At 37.5% G+C, this 24481-nt stretch overlaps 1 protein-coding gene across 12 annotated transcripts in view; it reads left to right on the top strand.

Moving 5' to 3' along the window:
* SNX14 (sorting nexin 14) overlaps positions 1-24481 on the top strand; it is a gene marked incomplete at both ends in the record, with an annotated part of 99178 nt that overhangs the window by 59661 nt on the left and 15036 nt on the right. For 8 of the 12 annotated variants that reach the window (XM_080699853.1, XM_080699863.1, XM_080699861.1 and 5 more), the window contains 6 exons: positions 2042-2068; positions 5148-5280; positions 11804-12005; positions 15293-15376; positions 18285-18385; positions 22244-22355. In XM_080699853.1, the coding sequence (XP_080555979.1) occupies positions 2042-2068; positions 5148-5280; positions 11804-12005; positions 15293-15376; positions 18285-18385; positions 22244-22355 (659 nt within the window). The remainder of the gene's footprint in view (positions 1-2041; positions 2069-5147; positions 5281-11803; positions 12006-15292; positions 15377-18284; positions 18386-22243; positions 22356-24481) is intronic. The other 4 variants (XM_080699859.1, XM_080699860.1, XM_080699854.1 and 1 more) reach the window with 1 other exon arrangement.

The raw sequence follows: 24481 nt of genomic DNA, 5'->3' as shown, positions 1-24481 counted from the left end.
CTCCCTGATTGTCTCCAGCCTATTAAAGCACTCATTTTGCTCACTTAAAATATAAAAAATAAGCTGGGCAGGGTGGCCCATGCTTTTAATCCCAGCATTTCTCATACATACATACATGACATATGTCATATGTCAAACATACTTATATGACAGGAAGGGAATATGGATTCTTTTTTTTCTGGATACCAATTACAGCTTTTTAAAGTATGTTTTTCTTTATATTGACTTGACTTTAATATTATCAGTCTTATCAGAACTCACTCTTTCTCTTATGATTCATGTACCTGTATGGAGTAAGTAAAAGTTTCTTAACATTCTTTTATTGGAAATTTAGAGTAGTTTGCTGCATTGCCATTATATGACTTAAAATATTTACAATATTTATTGTATCTTAAAAGTAAGTTTTTGCCAGGCGTGGTGGCGCATGCTTGTAATCCCAGCATTTGGGAGGCTGAGACAGGAGGATTGCAGTTTGCAGATAGCCTCAGCTACTTAATAAGGCCCTTTGCAACTCAGTGAGACCCTGTTTCAAAATAAAGAATAAAAAATAAGGCTGGGAATGTAGCTTGGAGGTAGAATACCCCTGGGTTACATCCACCGTACTGTCAAAAAACCCAAAAAAGTAAGTTTTTAAAATTGTTACTAGGAATTGATCTCCCAGGGGCATTCTGCCTCTGTGCTAATACCCCTAGCTCATTTTATATTTTATTTTTAAATAGATTCCCACTGTTTTGCTGAGGCTGGCCTTCAACCTCTGATCTTCCTTTCTCAGCCTATGAACTCTTAGGATTTCAACCATGTGTCATCCCTCCCAGCCATTTTTAATTTTGAAGCAGAGTCTTGCTAAATTGCTGAGACTGGCCTTGAACTCATAATCCTCCTGTCTCAGTCTTTCAAGTACTGGGATTACAAGTATATGCTACCATTCCTGGCTTTAAAGCATATATATATATATATATTTTTTTTAAATTATTTTTATGCTTTTATTGGTGCATTGTAATTATACATCATAGTGAGACTCAAAGCATAACTTTGTGTGTGTGTGTGGGGGGGTACTGGGGTTCCTGGAATCCCTATCTACGTGCTACACTCCCAGACCTATTTTTTATATTTTTATTTGGAAACAGGGTCTCTTAAGCCAGCGCAGCTGGCTTTGAACCAGCGCGATCCTCCTGTCTCCACCTCCCAAGCATGGGAATTACAAGCGTGCACCAACACGCCTGGCAAAGCATAGCTTTTAATATTTAGAAATATTTAGTTACGGCCGGGGGTGGTGGCTCACGCTTGTAATCCCAGCGTTTAGGAGGCTGAGACAGGAGTACTGCACAGGTTCAAAGCCAGCCTCAGCTACGTAGTGAGGCTCTCAGCAACTTAGTGAGACCCTGTTACCAAATAAAGTATAAAATAGGTCAGGGAGTATAGCCCGGAGGTAGAAAAGCTCCTGGGTTCCACCCCCAGTACCACACACACACAAGAAAAAGAAATATTTTGTTAATTTTGCTTCCTGGCTTAACATTTATTTTTAGTTTAATTTTATATCTTGAGATGCTGGGGAGCAAACTCAAGGCCTCCTGTGTGTTAGGCAAGTGCTCACTATCTACATTCTCAAGTCCAAAACATTCTTTTTTTATACTCAAGCTAAAATATATGAGGAAATGTGTTTGGTTTATCTAATATGGACACAATTTTGCCATATTTTGGTGGTTTAGTCTCTACACAATTTCCACTGTATCAAACAAATGGAATACCTAAATACAAAAAACTGCAGATTTTTTTCTGACACATTGAAGTTTTAAGAACTTTATATTAGTATTTCTAGACTTTATACTCCCAAACCCAAAATACAGCCATTTGTTTTCACCTTTAAGTGATGTTTATAATGATTTCTTCCTTTGACAAAGGTAAATGCTATCCACTTACGTAACTTTTAAACTTTGTTTTATATTCTAAAGTGAAACTTGTTTAATATCTGGGCTTTCTCTCTCTCTCTCTCTCTCTCTCTCTCTTCTCCTTACATAATTTCACATATCTGATATTGCAGAGGTAGCCTAAGTTTGGATGATTTCCGGTAAGTCTTGAGCATGTGATTCTTTTTAGTATAAATTATGCGTTTAAGTCCAAACTGTATACCTGAAACAACCTTAAGTTTAACAAAAAAGGAAAGTAATGAATCATTGTGCTATTACTGCCTTTATATTAGTTATGAATAACCTTTTCAAATGAATCTCTACTTTGAATTTAGATATCTCCTTTTTTTTTTTTTTTTTGCTGGTCTGAGAATGGAACCCAAGGGTATTTGATCTCCTGGCTACATCCCCAGCCCTATTTTTTATTCTTTATTTTGAAACAGGGTCTCATTGCGTGATGGAGGGTCTCGCTAAGTAGCTGAGGATGTCCATGAACTGCGATCCTCCGGTCTCAGCCTCCCCAATGCTGGGATTACAAACATGCGTCACCACACACACCCGGCTTCTCCTTTTTTTTTTTTTTTTTTTTGACATAGCATGATGCTGTCATCATAAAATAAAAATGTCTTAGCTGGGGATGGGGTCTCACACCTGTAACCCTAGTACTAGGGAGGCTGAGACAGAAAGATTGCAGGTTCAAAGCCAGCCTCGGCAATTTACTGAGGCTCTCAGAAATCTAGCAAGACCTTATTTCCAAATAAGAAATAAAACTGGTCTGAGGGTATACCTTGGGGGTAGAATGCCTCTGGGTTAATTCCCAGTACCATATACATGCACACAAATGGCTTGTTACTATTAAGACATTTTCAGCCAGGCGTGGTGGCACATGATTGTAATCCCAGCATTTGTGAGGCTGAGACCTGGAGGATCGCGGTTCACGGACAGCCTCAGCTACTTAGTGAGGCTCTCTGCAACTCAGTGAGACCCAGTCTCAAAGAATAAAAAAAAATAGGGCAGGGGGTGTAGCTCGGAGGTCAAATACCCCTGGGTTCCATCCCCAGACTCACACACACACAAAAAAAGATATTTTCACTATTTATTTTGCCAGTGTCATTCTTATCAAGGCTGTTGACACTTTTTTAAAAAATTTGCATATAATGAACTTTTTAAATTTTGTTTTTATTGGTACATATTATATAAAATGTTTGGTTTCATTGTGACGTAATAATATAATTCCACTGTTTGATCAATTTTACTCCCTACTATCTCCAAATAACTCCCGTCCTCCCTCCCCCTGAATTTCTTTTACCCACTGGACTTCCTTTTTTTTTTTTAAGATTTAAAGAAGTTTATTAAAAAGATAGAAATACAGAAAATAGAAATACAGAAAATAGTTACAGCACCATGCCAGAATGGCATGGGGGGAGGGTGGTCCGAGCCGATTCCCCCCCCCACCACCACCACCACTAGACTTTCTTAAAGAATTTTTTTTTTTTTAAGAATAAGAAGTATGATGTTTCTGTGATTCTGGGTATAATTTTAAGTGAGATAATTTAAAAATATATTATATTTCAAAAGCCTTATTTGTTTTACAATTTCTAGATTCTAAAGACTAGGTTATTTAGGTTCTAGAGATTTGTTTTGTTGTTTTGAAGATTTAAATGAATTTATTCAAAAGATAGAAATACAGAAGACAGTTGCAGCCACATGCCATTCAGGAGTGACATGGGGGTGTGTTTCGATTGAATTCACCTGGTCCTAGAGATTGTAATAGTTTTTTGTCAACATTTTTATATTTATCATTATATACATTTCATTTACAAGAGATAACTATCTACAGCTGAGTTTTTAAAAAAAAATATTAATCTCATGTTTGTTTAAATAAAGTAATCTAGTTTAAGTACCCTTTTTACTACTTACTACTTATTAGTGTATGATTTGTTCCTCAAATATGTATGAAATACATGTTACTACATACCTGCTGTATTTGAAAACTTGATTTGCTTTTATTTGTTATTGTTGCATTATTTCTTCTTCTTCTTCTTTTTTTTTTTTTTGGCAGTACTGGGGATGGGACCTAGGAACTACCTCCAAGCTATACCTCCAGTCCTATTTTTTATTCTTTATTTTGAAACAGGATCTTACTAGGTTGCACAAGGCCTCACTAAGTATCTAAGACTGTGAACCCACAATCCTCCTGTGTTAGCCTCCCAAGTATTGGGATTACAAGCATGTGCCGCCATACCTGGCTAGCAGTGTGGTTATTCTAAATGTATATTCTGTTTTTTTATTTATTTATTTATTTATTTATTTACTTATTTATTTATTTGTCTATGTGTGGTACTGGAGGTGGAACCCAGGGGCTTTTCTACCTCCAGGTTATACTTCCAGACCTATTTTATACTTTATTTGGAAACAGGGTCATACTAAGTTGCTGAGAGCCTCACTAAGTAGCTGAGGCTGGCTTTGAACCTGTGTGATCCTCCTGTCTCAGCTTCCCAAGCGTGGGGATTACAAGTGTGCGCCGCCACCCCTGGCTTTTCTAAATGGATATCTGTTTTGAACGGTGTTCTTGACCCATTTAAAAGTACTATTATTATTGTGTTGCAATTATACATCTAGTGGAGTTGATTGTGATATACATGCATAAATCCACATTCCACTGCATTGCCCCATCCTCTCTCCCCATACGTACATGCTAATGAAATCAGAAAAGCATTATTTGAATTATTTCCTTCCTCGGTCCTCCTTTTTCCTCCTCCTACTTTCCTTCCTCAAATTCCTTTTGCTGTTCTACTAGTTTCTCTCCATATTTTTCAAAGTCCTTTATGTTTTTTATTTTCTCTCTAGCTTCCACATATGAGAGAAAACATACTTCTATCTTATTTCAATGTATACATGACAGTAGAAAGTATATACCACTGGAGGGCTCTCATTTAAAAATTTTTAGTTTAGTTAATGTCTTGAAGTAAGCAATAGCTAAATTTCAAATATTCATTAATTGGTAAATTTTGTCTTATTTTTTCATAACTATAAATTTAAACTTTCAGTGATCTATCATTTTTGGCTTTTAAGATGTTGAGAATTAATCTATGACTGAAAGCTTCAAAATTTATGTTTGCTGTACCTTAAATTTACTATTATTGAAACAATTTTTCTTTTTCTCTAGTATTATTTACAGTAAATTAGGCTTTTGTGATAATTTGCTATGTATCTGATACATTTTTGTTTAATATTTAGAAGCACGCAGAAAAGAGGAGAATCATTTGGAATCAGCAGAATAGGTAGCAAAATTAAAGGAGTATTCAAAAGTACCACAATGGAGGGAGCTATGTTGCCTAATTATGGTTTGGCTGAAGGTGAAGATGATTTTGTAAGTAAAAATTCTTCAGTTTGATGTATCATAACTAGAATAAAAAATTGGACATACTACTTATTGTTTTCCTTCTTTATCTTCTTAGAGTTACCTTATATTTATCATCTTTTATTAGTGATATAGTTTCATGGTGCTGATTTAGATTTTTTTGGTGATACTGGAAATTGAACCTAGGGAGGGGTATTCTGCCTCTGAGGTGCACCCCCAGCCCTGTTTTATTCTTTATTTTGAAACAGGGTTTCACTAAGTTGTAGAAGGCTTCATTATGTTGTTGAGGCTGACCATGAACCTGTGATCCTCTTGTCTCAGCCTCCCAGGCACTGAGATAACAAGTGTGTGCCACCTGATCTAGTTTTTAGAATTTCTGAGAACCAACTGGGTATGGTGGTGCATGCTGGTAATCCAAGTGCTTGGGAGGCTAACCCAGGAGGATCGCAGGTTTGAGGCCAGCCTTAGCAATTCAGCAGTAGACTGTTTCAAAATAAAAAGGGTTGGAGAGCCAGGTGTGGTGGCGCATGTTTGCAATCCCAGCATTTGGGAGGCTGAGACAGGAGGATCCAGGTTGGCTGACAGCCTCAGCTACTTAGCAAGACTCTGTTTATTTGTTTGATTTTTGTCTTTTTGCGGTACTGGGAATGGAACCAGGGCATTCTACCTCCGAGCTGCAACCCCAGCCCTATTTTTTATTCTTTATTTTGAAGCAGGGTCTCACTGAGTTGAAAGGGCTTCACTAAGTAGCTGAGGCTGTCTGTGAACCGCAGTCATCCAGTCTCAGCCTCCTGAATGCTGAGATTACAAGCCTGCACCACCACGCCCGACGTGAGATCCTGTTTCAAAATAAAGAATTAAAAAAAAAATAGGGCTGGGGTGTAGTTTAGAGGTAGAATGCCCCTGGGTTTCATCCCCCTACCACAAAATAAATAGATAAATAGATAGATAGATAGATAGATAGATAGATAGATAGATAGATAAATGGATTGGAGGCGTAGCTCGGAGGGGGAGTTGCCCTGGGTTGTTTCAATATTTTTTTTTAGTATGGTGCTGGGGATAAAACCCAAGGGCATTCTACTTCCAAGCTACACTTCCAGCCCTATTTTTTAGTCTTTATTGTGAAATATGGTCCCATTGAGTTGCAAAGGCTCTCACTGAGTAGCTGAGGCTGTTCGCGAACTGCTATCCTCCTGTTTTAGCCTTCCAAATGCTGGAATTACAAGCGTGTGCCACCACTCCTGGCTCACTATATACTATTATAATACCATCAATTCCTATAATTATATGGGTATTAGGTTATGGGTTAAATCAGCAGTGTGTACAGACCTGGGAACCAGTTATCAGTCTGTAAGATTGGGTCTGTCTGAAAATATATGTCCAGTTTCAGAACTGATTTATAAATAAACTGCTGGAACATAATATGCCCTTTTTCTAAGTTGTCTGTTATCTCCATATAGGAAAAGATAAAAATCAGAAACATTAGCATTTAGAAACAGGGGACTATCACCTAGCCTTTTATCTTTGACTTCCTTAATTCCTATCCTTTTGGTAGAATCTGTTTGAAAACAAAAGGTACTTGTGTTTTGGTTGCAGTAGTAAATATTTTTGAGAAACATCAAAGGAAACCCTGAAAACTCAGAGAAATATTGCCTCAGAGATTTTTCATTAAACTTTTTGCTATAGCACTATTTAAGTGGTAATAGTGAGCTGGGTGTGGGTATACGTTGCTAATCCTAGTACTTGGGTCAGTCTCTGCAACCTAGCATGACCATGTTTCAAAACAAAATATAAGGCCTAGTGTGGTGGTGCATGCTTGTAATCCCAGCATTCGGGAGGTGGAAACCAGAGACTGACAGCTTCAGCTACTTAGCAAGGCCTTTGCAATTCATTGAGACCCTGTTTCAAAAATTAAAAAAAAAAGACTAAAAAATTGGGCTGGGGATGTAGTTCAGAAACACAATGTCCCTGGGTTCTATTCCTGGTACTGCAAGAAAAATAAATAAATACAATAAAAATAAATAAAGGGCTGAGGGTGTAGCTCAGAGACACACACACACACACACACACACACAACAGTAAATTGCAAAACTTTGTTCTTCTTTCATTCATTGGTATTTGTATGCTGCTAAGAATTTTCCGTTTCCTCTTTTTTTAAGATTTTTTTGAGATGATTCACTTAATTTAAGAGGATCACATTTATACTTTAGTAAGTTTCTTAAATACAGTATGGTTGTGGTGGTGCACGCTTGCGATCCCAGCATTCAGGAGGCTGAGACAGAAGGATCACAGTTCGCCGGCCAGCCTCAGCTACTTAGTGAGTCCCTTTGTAACTCAATGAGACCCTGTTTCAAAATAAAAGAATGAAAAATAGGGCTAGGGGTGTGGCTTGGAGGTAGAATGGCTGTGGGATCCATCCTCACTACTGCAAAAAAAACAAAAAAAACCCCACAGTATATCACTTTGTATTCTCCTTTACACTCTTACCTCAGAAGCCAGCTCCATTAACAACAGCAATAAATTGTAATAACCATGATAAATGTTATCTTGAACCTTATATTCCAAGCAGTGGAGTGGATATTTCCCTCACACATAGTTCTCTCTGTTTTCCTTCTAAGTTTATGAGGCAGTAACCTTGCCCCATAAACTGTAAAACCTACTATGTTTTATTCTTTTGGAATTTGGATTTCTTAAACACTGTACATTAGGATGCCTGCCTAAGACTAGTAACCATCTTATTACGGATTTGGGGAAGCCCATTTAGGACAAGAACAGAAAAAAGAGAAGGGACTTTGAGAGAGAAAGTTTTATTAGAAGTGGATCTTGAATATGGAAAGAAGGGAGGGAGGTAGAAGAGAGTGTGCTAGAATTCTGGAAATTTCTCCTCCCTACTAGTTTTCTTTGACTAGGTTATTTGTAATTCTGTAGCCTTTGTCTCCTTACCTTAAAAGGAGTCTTTTCAAGCCATTGTGGCTCACACTTGTAATCCCAGTACTTCGGAGACTGAGACAGGAGGATCACAGATTTGAAGCCAACCTCAGTAATTTACTGAGGTTCTCAACAACTTAGTGAGACCCCTGTTTCCAAATTAAAATATAAAATAGGTCTAGGGGTATACCCCAGAGGTAGAAGGCCCTGGGTTCCATCCCAAGCACTCCCTACCCCTACACACAACACACAAATAGGGAATATGTTCAACATGTATGTGTTTTAATTGTAATATTTTCCCTTCTTTACCATGTGTTAGAATTTCTTTTTTTTTTTGGTGGTGGTACTGGGGGTGGAACCCAGGGGCTTTTCTACCTCTGGGCTATACTCCCAGACCTATTTTATACTTTATTTGGAAACAGGGTCTCACTAAGTTGCTGAGAGCCTGGCTTCGAGCTGAGGCTGCCTTGAACTTGTGTGATCCTCCTGTCTCAGCCTCCCAAGTGCTGGGATTACAAATATGTGCCACCATGCCCAGCTGAGTTAGAAATGTTTAAGTAACCAGAGATTTATATAAGTCAGATTCAAAGAGTCTCTTCCAATTTAAAGAATTAGATAGTTTTTCCTTCTTTTGCATGTATGTGGCTTTCTTTTTAAAAACTATTTCTATTTTATTTTTAGATATTTTTAAATATTATTTTAAGCACTTATATTTTTAAAATTATATTTATTTATTTTTGAAATACTCTGGGTTGAACCCATGGGCATTCTATATCTGAGCTATAGCTCTAGCTATTTATTTATTTATTATGGTACTGGGACTAGAACTAATGGTCCTTTTACTTCTGGGTTACACCCTCATAGCTATTTTATTTTTATTTGGAAACAGGGTCTTGCTAAGTTGCTGAGAACCTCACTAAATTGCTGAGGCTGGCTTTGAACCTGTGATTAGGGATTACAAGCCGGTGCCACCATGCCTGGCCTTATTAAAATTTAGAAATTGGGAGATAAGCCAAGCATGGTAGCACATGCTTATAATCCCAGTACTTGGGAGGCTGAGACGGGAGGATCACAAGTTCGTGGCCAGCCTCAGCATCTTCATAGGCCCTCTGCAACTTAGTGAGACCCTGTTTCAAAATAAAAAAATAATAGGACTGGAGGTATAGCTCAAAGGTAGAATGCCCCTGAGTTTAATCCCCAGTGCCACACACACACAAAAAAGATAAAAACAATCTTAATTCTACAGAGGTGGAATTGAGACCTTTTCCCCGAAATTTATATTATTTAATGTTGATGTAAATATATTTATATTTGACTTCTTTCCTAGTTTAAAAAGCTATTTGAAATAAACATTTTCATTTGCATATATAGAAGAATCATTTGTTAAAAATTATTTTATGACTCTTTATGGAAACATTTTGTTAAAACACTTTCCAGCAAGGTTACACTGTTATACCTTATAACCTCAGTGTATCACATAATCAGTTTGTGTAATCTCCATCAATGACTATTACTGTTTATAACATTTTACATTCCTAAATGAAAAAAATCGGTGTACTGATTTCTATTTCTTTTCACCAAGGCTGAAAACTTTTTATATTTTCATACTTTATTTTTTCATAGTCTCTGAAATGTCTGCTCTCTAATTTCTATGGTATTGTCATACAAAGTGATATAACCAAACCTGGAGTTGATGCTAATAATTTGCCAGTTTTAACTTTTTATCATTACCGTTTCAGTTGAAAATTTTATATACCTGATTTCCTATCTTAAGAATTATCAAACTGAAGCTAGGCGTGGTGGTGCACACTTGAATCCCTGCGCTTGGGATGCTGAGACAGGAGGATCGCAGATTCAAAGCCAGCCTCAGCTACTTAGAGAGGCTCTCAGCAACTTAATGAGACCGTGTTTCCAAATAAAGTATAAAAAAGGTTTGGGAGTATAGCCCGGAGGTAGAAAGCCTCTGGGTTCCACCCTGAGTACCACCAAAAAAAAAAAAAAAAAAAAATCAAACTGATATAGGCATATTTGTTACCGACGAGCTCAGTCCTTGTGGGGGGGGCAAGTCCACTTGCGGCCGGGAGCCTCAGAAAGATGGGGCAAAAGGCAGGTGATGTCCTGCAGAAACTTATCTGCAGCGATTCTTTCCCCTCTATGAATTCCCTAAGTTTTTAGGTACGACGTTTGGGAAAGAATCTGAGGCGGACAAAGGCTTCTTGAGCCAATGACACTTTATTACAAAAACTCCAAGAAATTTATACCCTTCACCAGTAAAGTTAATAATAAGAGAAAAGGGAGGTGGGTGTAATCATTGTGAAATAATAATGAATGACATGTAAACAAAGGTAATAAAACTAGTCCTTCAGCTGGCTGTTGGCCTTCGAGAGATTGACTCCGGATTCTTTTCCAAGGTCTTTGCAGATAAGCAGTCCCAGGGGGCCACTTCCCAAAATAAACAAGCATGGCCAAGGCTTGGGGGTTTCTCGGGGAATCTTCTTTGGCTTTCTTGGAACTTTCTATCTTTTGGGCTCAGTTCATATAGCAAGTGTGGGGAGATGTGGTGATTCAGGTGGATGTGATAGAGTTTCTCCAGGTGTTGGCATTTTACCTTCTAAATCTGAAAGCTTAAGCAAACTCACAACACAGTTTGGCAGGCAAAATACCACAAACAACACCACAAGGTTCTTGGTTTTAATTGTCAGATGTATTTCCTTAACTGCTGAACACTCTTCTTTAGACAACAAGCCTATTAAAGGTCTATCCATCTTTAATAATCCATTTCCCTGTCACAAACCCTCTGCAACCTGCTTTTAACCTTCTAATTCCTTCCTTTCCCAGTTGGGACTTTCTTATGATAAGCTCTTCTTCATGCAAAAATGCTTTTCTTACTCTTACGGTATTTCCTTTCCTTCATACATATATACTTAAAACGTCTGTCCTTTATTTTGTCATATTCATTTCTAACCATGCGGTCAGCCTCTCTGTCTTCAGGAATATTTATACTGGGCGTAAAAGTCACCAATCTTTTTCCTTGAGTCTATTGTATTTGGGCAACTAAGTTGTTTATCAACTAAATTGCTTTAAGGTCACACACAAGGTTTTTATCTTTTCTGTCTCTAGGCAGGATCTCAAGGGTAAACAAAGTTACCTTAAACTGAGCTACCTTACCTGAGTTAATAGCTTAACCTAAGTTAGTGATAGTGAGGGTCGGAGACCCTTTGTGATTGCTGCAGCTGGAATGCTTATCACAGCATCTGAATTCTGGCCAGTTTTTATTATTATTGAGCAGAGCCAAGGACGTTTAGGCAAATTATTAGAGATTTTATTTCCACGGACTCAATTTCATCATAGTCCTGATTTCACATCATTGGAGCAATTCGTGTAGAGAGTTAAAAGAATAATAGTAAAAGTGGGGGGTACTTTGGCCAGAGACGACACCTTCTTCTCAGGGCTTTTTGCCGAATTAACTATGTGGAGTGGGGTCTCAACACATAGATGCCGAGGCAGCAGGATGTCTTGGCACATATTATTTTATATTATTTGTATCTTTACATGTTATAAAGTACTGAAACTCTTAAATTTATTCTGACAATTTGTTTTCCAGATTGAAGAAGGTATTGTTGTGATGGAAGATGATTCTCCAGTAGAAGCTGTGAGCACACCGAATACTCCCCGAAACCTTGCTGCATGGAAAATTAGCATTCCATATGTAGACTTTTTTGAGGATCCCTCCTCTGAAAGAAAGGAGAAAAAGGAGAGAATTCCTGTGTTTTGTATTGATGTGGAAAGAAATGATAGAAGAGCAGGTAGGAAGATTTATGAATACCTTTCTTAAACTCATGAATCTAGATGAGGCATGATAAATATTTTGCCACTTGTAACTATTGAATATGATTATATATCCAAAAGATAAGTGTCCAGAACAGAAAATTGAACAAAAACTTAGTATTTCCTAGGCTGTCACTGTTAATGGTTAATTAATTCTTTCAACTAACACTATTGAGCAGATGCCTGAGAGATAATCTGGCATGGCATTCTCTATGATGTTCTTTTAATGGTTTATTGCTATCATCATTAGCCATTACTCTTAATTGTCATTAATGCATTCAGAACTATATCAGATATTATATCAGCTTAACTAAGACAGAATTTCCTCTCTCCCATATTGTTGACTAATTAGAATTAATGAAAGCACAGTCAAGTAAAGCTTTACAAATTGTCTTCATGTTTTGCTATCTTTTTTTGTTTTAAGTGTATACTGTAATAGAGACAAAGATTAAGTAGCATCCATAGCTGAATAAAAAGTCCCTACTTCGGGCTGTGTCCAAGAGGTGAAGCAGTCAATGTAAGGAAAACCACAATCAAAGTCCTACACATGTTGGGAATGATAAACAGAAAATAAAGTTAAGCTCAGGAAGAGGGACCTATCTATGAGGAAAGAAGGGAGAAAGTTAAATGTTAGGAAGTAATTCTTAAGAGTAGTAACTAAGTGGTAGTGTAAAGGTCAGTGCTGATCATTCTCTATTTTCCAAAAGCATTACATTTTCGTAATTTTTTTGAAACTATATCTCAAGAACAAAAGAATCAGAATGGGGAAGGAAGATTGTCCAGAGAGGTTAGCAATGGTTTTTCCTATTGTAACTAATTACCAGGCAGGATTTTGCTCTATTCATTTTGAGGCAGTGCTGTGTGATCTTGTTATTGCTCTGGATTCAGTCTTGCCAGTTGCTTTTCTCTCAGCATTCTAAAGGTGTGTAGCCATTAGCCAGGTGTGGTGGCATATGCTTATAATCCTAGTACTTAGGAGGCTGAGACCAGAGGATAACAGGTCTGCTGCCAGCCTCAGCTACTTAGGCCCTCCAGAACTTAGTGAAACCCTGTTTTAAAAGAAAGACTAAAAAGTAGGGTTGGGATTGTATCTTGGAGGTAGAATGCTCCTGGGTTCAATCCTCAGTACCGCAGGAAAAAAAAAAAAAATAGAGCCAGGCATGGTGGTCCACACTTAACACTCCCAGTACTTGGGAGGCTGAGACAGGAGGATCGCACGGGTTCGAAGCCAGCCTCAGCTACTTAGTGAGGCTTTCAGCAACTTAGTGAGACCCTGTTTCCAAATAAAATATAAATAGGTCTGGGAGTATAGCCTGGAGGTAGAAAGCCTCTGTGTTCCACCCTTAGTACCACCCCCCTCCCCCCCCCAAAATAGAGCATCTTTACTACATTGATTTTATATTTATAGTAAACTAGCATTTTTTTATTTTCCCCCTCAATACTGAGGATTACTGAATCTAGAGGAATTCTACCTCTGAGCTACACACCAGCCATATTTTTTTATTTTGAAGCAGAGTCTCACTAAATTGTGGAGGGCCTCACTAAGTAGATGAGGCTGGCTGTGAACCTCTGATCCTCCTGTCTCAGCCTCCCAAGAACTGAGATTAAATTAAGAGTGTCTGGCTCCATTGTTTGGATTTTTAAAAGCTCAAACTAGATAAACAATCTTTAAAACTACTAGTTGAAGAAGAAAACTAGTATTTATGTTAGCAGTTATGACCATATCAGATTGTTGTTTTTTTTTTTTTTCTGAATAGCAATATTGTTTTAAAGATGTTCTTGTTTTGGTTGATTTGATCCTTTGCATTTTCAGATCTATGCTAGAAAGATGTGAGATGCCAAATATTGCACAACATTTTTGGGCTGCTGATTCTATGCTATGTGCTTTACAAAAGTGTTTTATGTAGTTATTTTTTATGTGATAGGCACAATTATTCTACATCTAAGCAAACTAATACAGTGAGATCACGGTATTTGTTCAAGGCCACATAATAGATTGGAGAAACTTGGATTGGATTATACAGTCCAATCTGACTTGCTCTTTAAACCACTACTTTGTGCTGCTCAGTTTAATAGCCACTAGCCACATGTGACATTTAAAATTAAATTATATAAAGTTTTATTTCCTTAATTGCACTAGCCATATTTCTGGTGTTTAATAGCAACATGTGACTTAGTTGCAGCTATGGAGGGCAAATTAATAGAACATTTACATAATGCAGAATGTTCTATTGAGTAGTGCCGGTCTTATTATTATTATTATTTGTGTGTGTGTGTGTGTGTGTGTGTGTGTGTGTGTGTGTGTGTGTGTTACTGGGGGTGGAACCTAGGGGCTTTTCTACCTCCGGGCTATACTCCCAGACCTATTTTATATTTTATTTGGAAGCAGGGTCTAAGTTGCTGATAGCCTTACTAAGTAGCTGAGGCTGGATTCAAACCTGTGCGATCCTCCTTTCTCAGCCTCCCAAGTACTGGGATTACAAGCATGTGCCACCACGCCCGTCTTATGCTGTATTATTAGATCGGGACAATTTGGTAAATATTTGAGGGAAACAAATATGATCATAAATTTTCATGAAATATATAACTTTGTTGACATTTTAAAAATAACAGCATAATATTTTAAAGTTCCTGCCAGCTCTATGATTCTGTTACAGAAAAAATATATTTTCTTCAGGCAACTTCATAAATAGATAAATATGTTTCATCAATCTCATCTAGATAATTTAAAATTAAAATAGAGGATGGGGGAGGGTACCAAGTACTATGTGAAAGTATGCCATTGTCATTATGATCCACATTATGATGTGAAACTATAGTGTACCAATAAAATAAAAAAATAAAAAATAAAAATTTAAATATTTATATATAAACAAAAGAAAATATATTTTAATTGTAATTAATTGTAATTAATGTTTTATATCTTGCACCCTGCTGGGGGTAGTGGGACACACCTGTAATCCTTGTACTTGGGAGGCTGAGACTGGAGGATTGCAGGCCCAAGGACAGGCTCAGCTGGTAGTGATACTCTAATCAACCCAGGAAGACTCTGTTTCAAATTAAAGCTAAAAAATTAGGGCTGAGGATGTAGCTCAAAGGTAGAATGCTTCTGGGCTCAATCCCCAGTACCACAAAAATAAACAAACAAACAAACAAACAAATAATCAATCTTGCATCCTGTTAGTAGTGCATTGTAAAATTGTATTTTAATCAGCATGTATTCAGTTTTTAAAATTCATATATTTACTAAATGTGTATTCCACAGTTGGGCATGAGCCTGAACATTGGTCTGTCTATAGAAGATACCTTGAATTTTATGTACTTGAATCAAAACTAACAGAATTTCACGGTATGTTACTCTTTGTGTATAAAATATCATAATTTATCATTAGCCTGTTTAAAAGTTATTACCAGACTAATATTTTTTTAAGTAATTATACCAAAAAACCCTAGCAGTGACAATTTTGTACAATTTTATTGGTTATAGGAATATGCTGGTTTTTTGTTTTTTATTTTTAATTTGGTAGTATACTCCCAGACCTATTTTATATTTTATTTGAAAACAGGGTCTCACTAAGTTGCTGAGAGCCTCACTAAGTAGCTGAGGCTGGCTTCGAACCTGTGTGATCCTCCTGTCTCAGCCTCCTAAGTGTGAGGATTATAAGTGTGCGCCACCATGCCCAGCAAATATGCTGTTTTTATGTCTTCATTTTTGCTTAAGTCTTTTTAAATGCACTTTGACTGCCTTTTTTTTTTTTTTTTTTTTTTTTTGCGGTACTGGGGATGGAACCCAGGGGCATTCTACCTCTGATCCACACATCAGCCCTATTTTTTAGTTTATTTATTTATTTATTTATTTATTTATTTATTTATTTATTTATTTATTTTGGTGGTACTGGGGTTCCTAGAAACCCTTCTACCTCTGGGCTACACTCCCAGACCTATTTTTTAATATTTTTATTTGGAAACAGGGTCTCTTAAGCCAGCGCGGCTGGCTTCGAACCTGCGTGATCCTCCTGTCTCCTCCTCCCAAGTGGGGATTACAAGCGTGGTGCGCCACCACGCCCGGCTAGTCCTTTTATTTTTGAAATAGGGTCTCACTGGGTTGCAAAGTGCCTCACTAAGTAACTAAGGCTGTCCACGTACCACAACCCTTTGGTCTCCACCTCCCAAATGCTGGGATTACAAGGGTGTGCCACCATGCCTGGCCTTGACTACTTTTTTACTAATAAAAATTAAAATTTAAAAATAACTTCAAGCTGGACATGGTGGTACACACTTGTAATCCCAGTACTTGGGAGGCTGAGACAGGAGGATTACAGGTTTATAGCCAGGCGCAGCTACTTAGTGAGGTCTTCTGCAATTTAGTGAGACCTTGTTTCAAAATAAAGGAAAAAAAATAGGACAAGGGGGTGTAGCTTGGGAACAGAATGCCCCTGAGTTCAATTCTAGTACCCAAAACAACCTCAGTCAGGCATGGTGACCCACCCTAGTAATCCCTGTACTTGGGAGACTGAGAAAAGGAGAATCCCACATTGGAGGTCAGCCTCAGCAATTTAGTGAGACGCTGTTTCAAAATAAAGAATAAAATAGCAGGGCCTGGTGGCGCACGCTTTTAATTCTAGCACTTGGGAGGCTGAGACCAGAGGATCGTGATTCGCAGACAGCCTCAGCTACTTAGTGAGGCCCTCTGCAACTCAGTGAGACCCGGTTTCAAAATAAAGAATAAAAAATAGGGCAGGGGATATAACTTAGAGGTCAAATGCCCCTGGGTTCCATCCCCAGACCTGCAAAAATAAATAAATAAATAAATAAAATAAAATAGGGTGTAACTTGGAGGTAAAATGCCCCTGGGTTCAATCCTCAATATATTCTCATTCATTTTCATTCATTCTCTCTCTCTCTCTCTCTCTCTCTCTCTCTCTCTCTCTCTCTCTCTCCACACACACACACACACACACACACACACACACACACACACTCCGCCCCTCTCTCTCTGTCTCACACACACATGTACACCTCTTTCTTATACTTTAGAAAAGGTTCTATTCAATTTATCTTGACATGATAAAAATAACTAATTTTTTTTGCGGGTTTGGGGATGGAACCCAGGGGCATTTGACATCCGAGCTTCACCCCCTGCCCAATTTTTTGTTCTTTGTTTTGAAACAGAGTCTCACTAAGTTGCAGAGGGCCTCACTAAGTAGCCGAGGCTGTCCACGAATCGTGATCCTCCAGTCTCAGCCTCCCGAATGCTGGGATTACAAGCATGCGTCACCACACCCGGCTTTTAAATTTTTTTTAAGCCTATATAACATTGACAAAATGCTACTCTTTTTTTTCTCTGTGAGAAAGTAGATGCTTCTTTTGTGAGATTTTAATAGAATCCTACGAATTCAAAATAATTTTGTGGTAAATTTTTTAAGTTGTTTTTATTAGTAAAGACAGCTAGAGCCAGGCATGGTGGTGCACACTTATGATCCTAGTAGTTGGGAGGCTGAGACAGAAGGATTGCAGATTCAAGGACAGCCTCAACAAGTAGTGAGTCTCTCTGCAACCTAGCAAGACCCTGTTTCCATATAAGAAATAAAATTGATATGGGCATGTAGCTCAGAGGTAGAAGCCCTCTGGGTTCAGTTCCCGGTAAAACACATACATAGACACATACCTAAAAATTCTGCATTAGTGAAGAGTGGTTGTTGTAGTTATCAGTAGATTGTCGTTCTTTGGTCTGTCTTCTGACTTAAAGTTCTGATTTTGTGAAGATAAAAGATAATGTCAAAGGTGGGCATGGTAGCACGTCCTTGTAATCTCAGTACTTGGGAGGCTAAGATAGGAGGATCACAGGTTCAAAGCCAGCCTCAGCAATTTAGTGAGGCCTCTGCAACTTAGACCCTTGTTTCAAAATAAAACAAAATATGGCTTGGGAGGAGGGTAGCCCGGAGGTAGAATGCCCTTGGATTTAATCCCCAGTATCTATCTACGTGTGTGTGTGTCTCTCTCTCTCTCTCTGTGGTACTGGGGATTGAACCCAGGGGCATTCTAACTCCGAGCTATACTCCCAGCCCAATATTTTATTCTTTATTTTGAAACACGACCTCCCTAAGTAGCTGATCCTTGAACTGCGATCCTCCTGTTTTAGCCTTCCAAGTGCTGGGATTACAAGCGTGCACCACCATGCCCAGCTTACTATAGTAAATTTAAAATTTTAAAGCAGCAGCAGAACATCGTGAAAACTTAGTGTGTGCACATTTCAGGCACATTTCCTGATGCTCAGCTACCATCCAAGAGGATCATTGGCCCCAAAAACTATGAATTCCTAAAGTCAAAGAGAGAAGAGTTTCAGGAATACCTACAGGTATCGCACCAACTGTATTACCTAACTTAAAACATTGCTAAGCAAAATATTCTCCAGTTTGTCTTTTTATCTTGTACATACACGTTGTGCTATATAAATACCTTCTCATGTGATTTAAATTTAAATTTTAATGTGGATTTTAAAGTTGTTTTATCATGTATAGTTTTTTATTTTTCATGAACTGATGACCAATTAAAAAAAAGATAATTTCTTAGAAGGAGGAAAGTTTTTAGTTTTAACCCATTATGTCCCAACATACTATATATGGGTTATCAGTGTTTTCAGTATCAGTTTTCATTTGTGTCCCATATATAGGACCCAGGACATAATGGATTAAACTAAATAAAACTTGGTGTGATAGATTAAAAGAAAAACTTTTATTGTAAAAAGTGCATTCTAAGAATACTGGTAGTTTTTGTTACTGTTTGTTCTATTTTCTGTTTGATTTTCTGTGTAGCAGTTTCTGAATTTTGTAATCTTCTTTGCCATTTTATTTTTTAGTCTCATTCTTTTTGCAGTTCAAAGATATTTATTCCTTTTCCTGAGCTCAAATCTGCCATTTACCACTTAGAACTGAATTCCATTTTCTCATCATATTATATTAACAAATTAATTGGTATAGTATTTCAATAGATGGTACAATTAGCTTAAAAGTTATTTGTTTGAGATATCTGGTTTTCCAAAATTAATGATTATCTTTTCTATATCAAGTGCATAACACCAAAGAAAGAATTTTTTTCTATTCCTAGAAAATTTATTTATTTTTAAATTTTATTTTATTGTTATTTTTTAATTTTTATTTTTTTTATAAGTGGAACATACTGAGAGTGGTGTACATTTATATTGTGCTTGATGCCCTTCCCCCTCCATTCCCCCCCAATAGAGAGTGTCCAGGTTAATCATGTTGTATTTATACTATTACACATATTTGTATGTAGCTCCTCCATTGAACAACCTCAGCTTTCTTCCTCTCCTATCTTTCCATTCAAGTTTTGCTGAGATTTCCCCTCCATCAGCTGGAGTCCCTCTGGTATTACCACTACTCCCTAGCTTGGACATATTAGAGAAAACATATACCCCTTCTCTTTCTGTTCTTGACTAATCTCACTTAATATAATGTTCTCCAGCTCCCTCCATCTTCTTGCAAATGCTATTATTTTATTTTTATTTATAGCTGAATAGAATTCCATTGTGTGTATTTCCCATAATTTTGCAATCCATTCATCTGTTGATGGAGATCTAGGTTGGTTCCATAATTTGGCTATTACAAACTGTGCTACTATGAACATGGGTATGCATATGTTAACGTAGTTCTCTGATTTCAACCCCTTTGGAAAGATACTCAGGAGTGGTATAGCTGGATCAAATGGTGGATCTATTCCCAGTTTTCTAAGGAATCTCCATACTGATCTCCATAGTGGCTGAACTACTTTGCACTCCCACCAACAGTGTAAAAGCCATGTGGTTTTTGTTCTTAGTTCTATTTATGTGGTGATTTAGTTCTATTTATGTGGTGTTATGTATTGATTTGCATATGTTGAACCAGCCTTGCTTTTCTGGGATGAAACCAACTTGGTCATGGTATACAATTCTCTTGAGATGGTTTGAATGCATATAGCTAGTATTTTATTTAAAATTTTTGTGTCTATGTTCATTAAGGATTTCTGTAATTTGCCTTCAAAGAAATAATTTTTTAAAATTGTTTTTTTTTTTTTGTGTGTGTGTGTGTGTGGGTCTGGGGATGGAACCCAGGGGTCTTTGACCTCCGAGCTACACCCCCTGCCCTGATTTTTATTCTTTATTTTGAAACAGGGTCTCACTAAGTTGTGGAGAGCCTCACTAAGTAGCTGAGGCTGTCTGTGAACCGTGATCCTCCGGTCCCAGCCTCCCAAATGCTGGGATTACAAGCATGTGCCACCACGCCCGGCTTAAAATTGGTTTAAAAGAAGTCTCTCTTAGCCCGGCGTGGTGGTACATGCTCTTAATCCCAGTATTTGGGAGGCTGAGACAGGAGGATAGTGCTTTGAGGTCAGCCTCAGCTACTTAGGCCCTTTGCAACTCAGTGAGATCCTGTTTTAAAATAAAGAATAAAAAACAGGGTTGGGAGTGTAGCTTGGAGGTAGAATGCCCCTGAGTTCCAAACCCAGTACTGCAAAAACATCTCTCTCTTATTTGGGTATGAAATTTTTATTATTTTTTATTATGCAGTTTGTTAAATTCATGTGCCTCCTAATAAAAAACAAGTACTTTTTATTTTGAGTAAGTACTTTTTTTTTTTTTGGGGGGGGGTACTGGAGTTCCTGGAAGCCCTTCTACCTCTGGGCTACACTCCCAGACCTATTTTATACTTTTTTATTTTTGGAAACAGGGTCTCTTAAGCCAGTGGGGCTGGCTTCGAACCTGTGCGATCCTCCTGTCTCTGCCTCCCAAGCACGGGGATTACAAGTATGCACCACCATGCCGGCGAGTAAATACTTTTTAAGTTGAAAACCTCAACCATATAAAGGGATATTTTTCTTTATCTAAACGGTTTTAAACTCAAAGTATTTTTATGTAATTTTTGGTGATGTGAAAATTGAAACATGAAATAGCTATTAACTACTGCTAGGATGTATAATCCTGTCTGCATCTTTCTTCACAGGTATTATTAATCATCCTTTTTTTTGTGGTACTGGGTATGGAACCCAGGGGCATTTTACTTCCGAGCCACTCCCAGCCCTATGTTTTAGCCTTTTATTTTTGAAACAGGGTCTCACTGAGTTGCGAAGGGCCTCACTAAGTAGCTGAGGCTGGCCGTGAACCGAGATCCTCCAGTCTGCCTCCTGAATGCTGGGATTACAAGCGTGCACCATCACGCCCGGCTCAACTAATTCTTGCTAAGAACTCTAGACTACCTCATTCTAGAAAAAATATTTTCTGGTATTAAGGTCTTAAGTTAGAGTTTGTTCAACTAGTATTTTGTTCATTACATTTCTACTCAAACTTTTTAACTGTTTTATAGTGGTGAAATTGGATATTAGATTAAACCTGGGTTAAATTTGGCTTTTAATGTTTGCTTATCTTGGTAGAAAATGTGTTGCAAGAACAGACATTGGAGAGCCAAGCATGGTGGCACACACACGGGCTTGTAATCCCAACATTTGGGAAGATTAGTAGGATTAGACAGGAGGATAGTGGTTTTGCTGGATAGCCTCAGCAACTTAGTGAGACCCTGTTTCAAAATAAAGAATAAAAAAAATAGGTCTGGGGGTATAAACTTGGAGGTAGAATGCCCCTGGGTTTCATCCCCAGTACTGCAAAAAAAACCAAACCAAAACAAAAAAACAAGAACAGACAACAGATTTTCTAATTTTTTTTTACATTTCCACATGTAGTTTTTGCAAAACCTTTTGTGCTGACTTTTAGTTATCAAGGAAGTTGTGTGATTTTGTAACATTCATTATCAAGTTGAGAAACTGAGAAATAATACTGGTTTATGTTTAATCTTTCTCTTTATCAGCCGCTGTGTTAAATGCTTTATGTAACAGCAGTAGGAAGTAGATAGTGTTGTTATCCCCACTTTACAGATAAGGAAGCTGGCTTTGGGCAGTTTAGGAACCTCTCTTGGGTCACCTAGCTAGCAGATCTGGAAGAGCCAGAATTTAAGCCCATACGAATCTGACACTAGAGCTGAGACCTTACCTGCCATGCTTCTGCTATACTATTCCTTCTATAAATGCAGTCATCGTGTTTTGATTCTAAATAAAATAGCTTTTATTTTGTTTATAATCATTTTGATATACTTTTGATTACCCTTCCAGATTTATAAACTGTTCTTTTCTTCCCTCACTTTTTTTTTTAACTTTTTGTTTATTTAAGAAACTTGTGCAGCATCCGGAACTGAGCAATAGTCAACTTCTGGCAGACTTTCTCTCCCCTAATGGTGGGGAAACACAGTTTCTTGATAAAATACTACCAGATGTAAATCTTGGTAAGTCAATTGGAAGCAACATAAGAAAGTAAATGGAAAAGAGTCTGCATTTTCAGATTAATTTAGCAAATTAGTTTATATGGTATGAGCATGTGATAAATTCCAAGGTTTTTATTTTTGCAGCCAAAGATAGGTTGTCAGACCCTGACTTTAATCTGTCCATTTTGTGAGTTCCTATTAAAGCAGTCACCTTTAGCCATGTTGTGTCATAGAAAATTGTATTTGTATATTTTTGTCTTTGTTTTCTAAATTTAAGTGAAGTCATGTGCTGCATAACAATGTTTTGGTCAGTGACAGACTGCATATATGATGGTAGTCTGATAAGATTGCCATAGCTGGACATAGTGGTGTATGCCTGTAATCTCAGTACTTGGGAGGCTGGAGATTGTAGGTTCTCCACCAGCCTCAGCAAGTAGTGAGACCTTGTTTGTTTGTTTGTTTGTTTGTTTGTTTGTTTTGGTGGTACTAGGGGTAGAACCCAGGGGCTTTCTACCTCCGGGCTACACTCCCAGACCTATTTTATATTTTATTTTGGAAACAGGGTCTCACTAAGTTGCTGAGAGCCTCACTAAGTAGCTGAGGCTGGCTTCGAACCTGTGCGATCCTTCTGTCTCAGCCTCCCAAGTGCGGGGATTACAAGCATGCACCACCATGCCTGGCTGAGACCCTGTTTTATTTTAATTAATTAATTAATTAATTTATTTATTTATTTATTTTGGTGGTACTGGAGGTGGAACCCAGGGGCTTTCTACCTCCGGGCTATACTCCCAGACCCATTTTATATTTTATTTGGAAACAGGGTCTCACTAAATTGCTGAGCGCCTCACTAAGTAGCTGAGGCTGGCTTCGAACCTGTGCGATCCTCCAGTCTCAGCCTCCCAAGCGCAGGGATTACAAGCGTGTGCCACCACGCCTGGCTAAGACCCTGTTTTAAAACAAAAAATAAAAAAGGACTGGGGGTATAGATTAGAGGTAAGAATACCCCTGGATTCAACCTCCAGTACTCCCCCACAAAGATTATATAACCTGGACTCTATAGCCGACTCAGTTTCTGTGATGTTTGACAACAACAAACAATAAGCAAATGTAACCCCCTCCAAAAAAAAAATGACAATAACTAACAATGCATTTCTCAGAAAATATTTCTGGTGTTAAGCAATCCATGACTGTATAAGAAAAGTAAAGATAGTATTTTCACTATATATGTATGTGTATTTGCAACATACATTTATAAAATACCAAAAAAAATACCAGTTCTCTCAACTTAATTTAAGACTTGGCTGAATCTTCCTACCTTTTAAAGTTATATATCTTATTTTTGTATTTTAAAGCATTATAAATATTCCTTAAAACCTAGTTTTCTATGGGTAGCTTATCATAGTAATTCAGATAAGTAAATGTTAAATAAGTTAGTTAAGTTGAATTAATCTTAGTGCATTCTAAACAAATCTCATTATGTGGTACTTCTGAACATGAATTTTATTTAGAGGGGTGTGTGTGTGAGTGAGTGAGTGTGTGTGAGTGAGTGTGTGTGTGTGTGTGTGTGTGTTACTAGAGATGGAACTCAAAGGTCTTCTACCTATGGACTACACCCTTAGTCCTATTTATTTTTTATTTTTTATATGGAAACAGGGTCTTGCTAAGTCACTGAGAGCCTCACTAAGTTGCTGAGGCTGGCTTCAAACCTACACTCCTCCTGTCTCAGCCTCCCAGGTGTTAAGATTACAAGCTTGTGCCACCACCCACATTTATTAGAGTTTAATTAGTTGTTAGCTAGAAAACTTCAGCATGAAATGTACATATGAGATAGTCCATGTAGAAATATTTCTATTTTGAATTTTAGTGTTTTTAATTTGTTATGATTTTTTTTCTTTAATTAGGAAGATAACTTAGGGGAATCAAATTTTGCTTCTTAGTTTCAAAATGACCTTTTAACTAGCAAGATCATTTTGCAGTCTATAGATTGCCTTATTTCCACTAGCAATATTTTAGAGAAAATTAAAGATGTGTCAGAAAGCTTACATTTGCTATATTTAAAAACATATGACAGATTTTAAATCCATAATCAGAATCTTGTCTGCTGAGATAATGAAGACATTATAATTATTGCTAGTAGAGGCTTGAAG

Source organism: Muscardinus avellanarius, assembly GCF_963383645.1.
Source record: "Muscardinus avellanarius genome assembly, chromosome: 8".
Lineage (NCBI taxonomy): Eukaryota > Metazoa > Chordata > Mammalia > Rodentia > Gliridae > Muscardinus > Muscardinus avellanarius.
The sequence above is the reverse complement of the archived record's forward strand: the minus strand, read 5'-3'. Positions and strand labels throughout refer to the sequence as shown.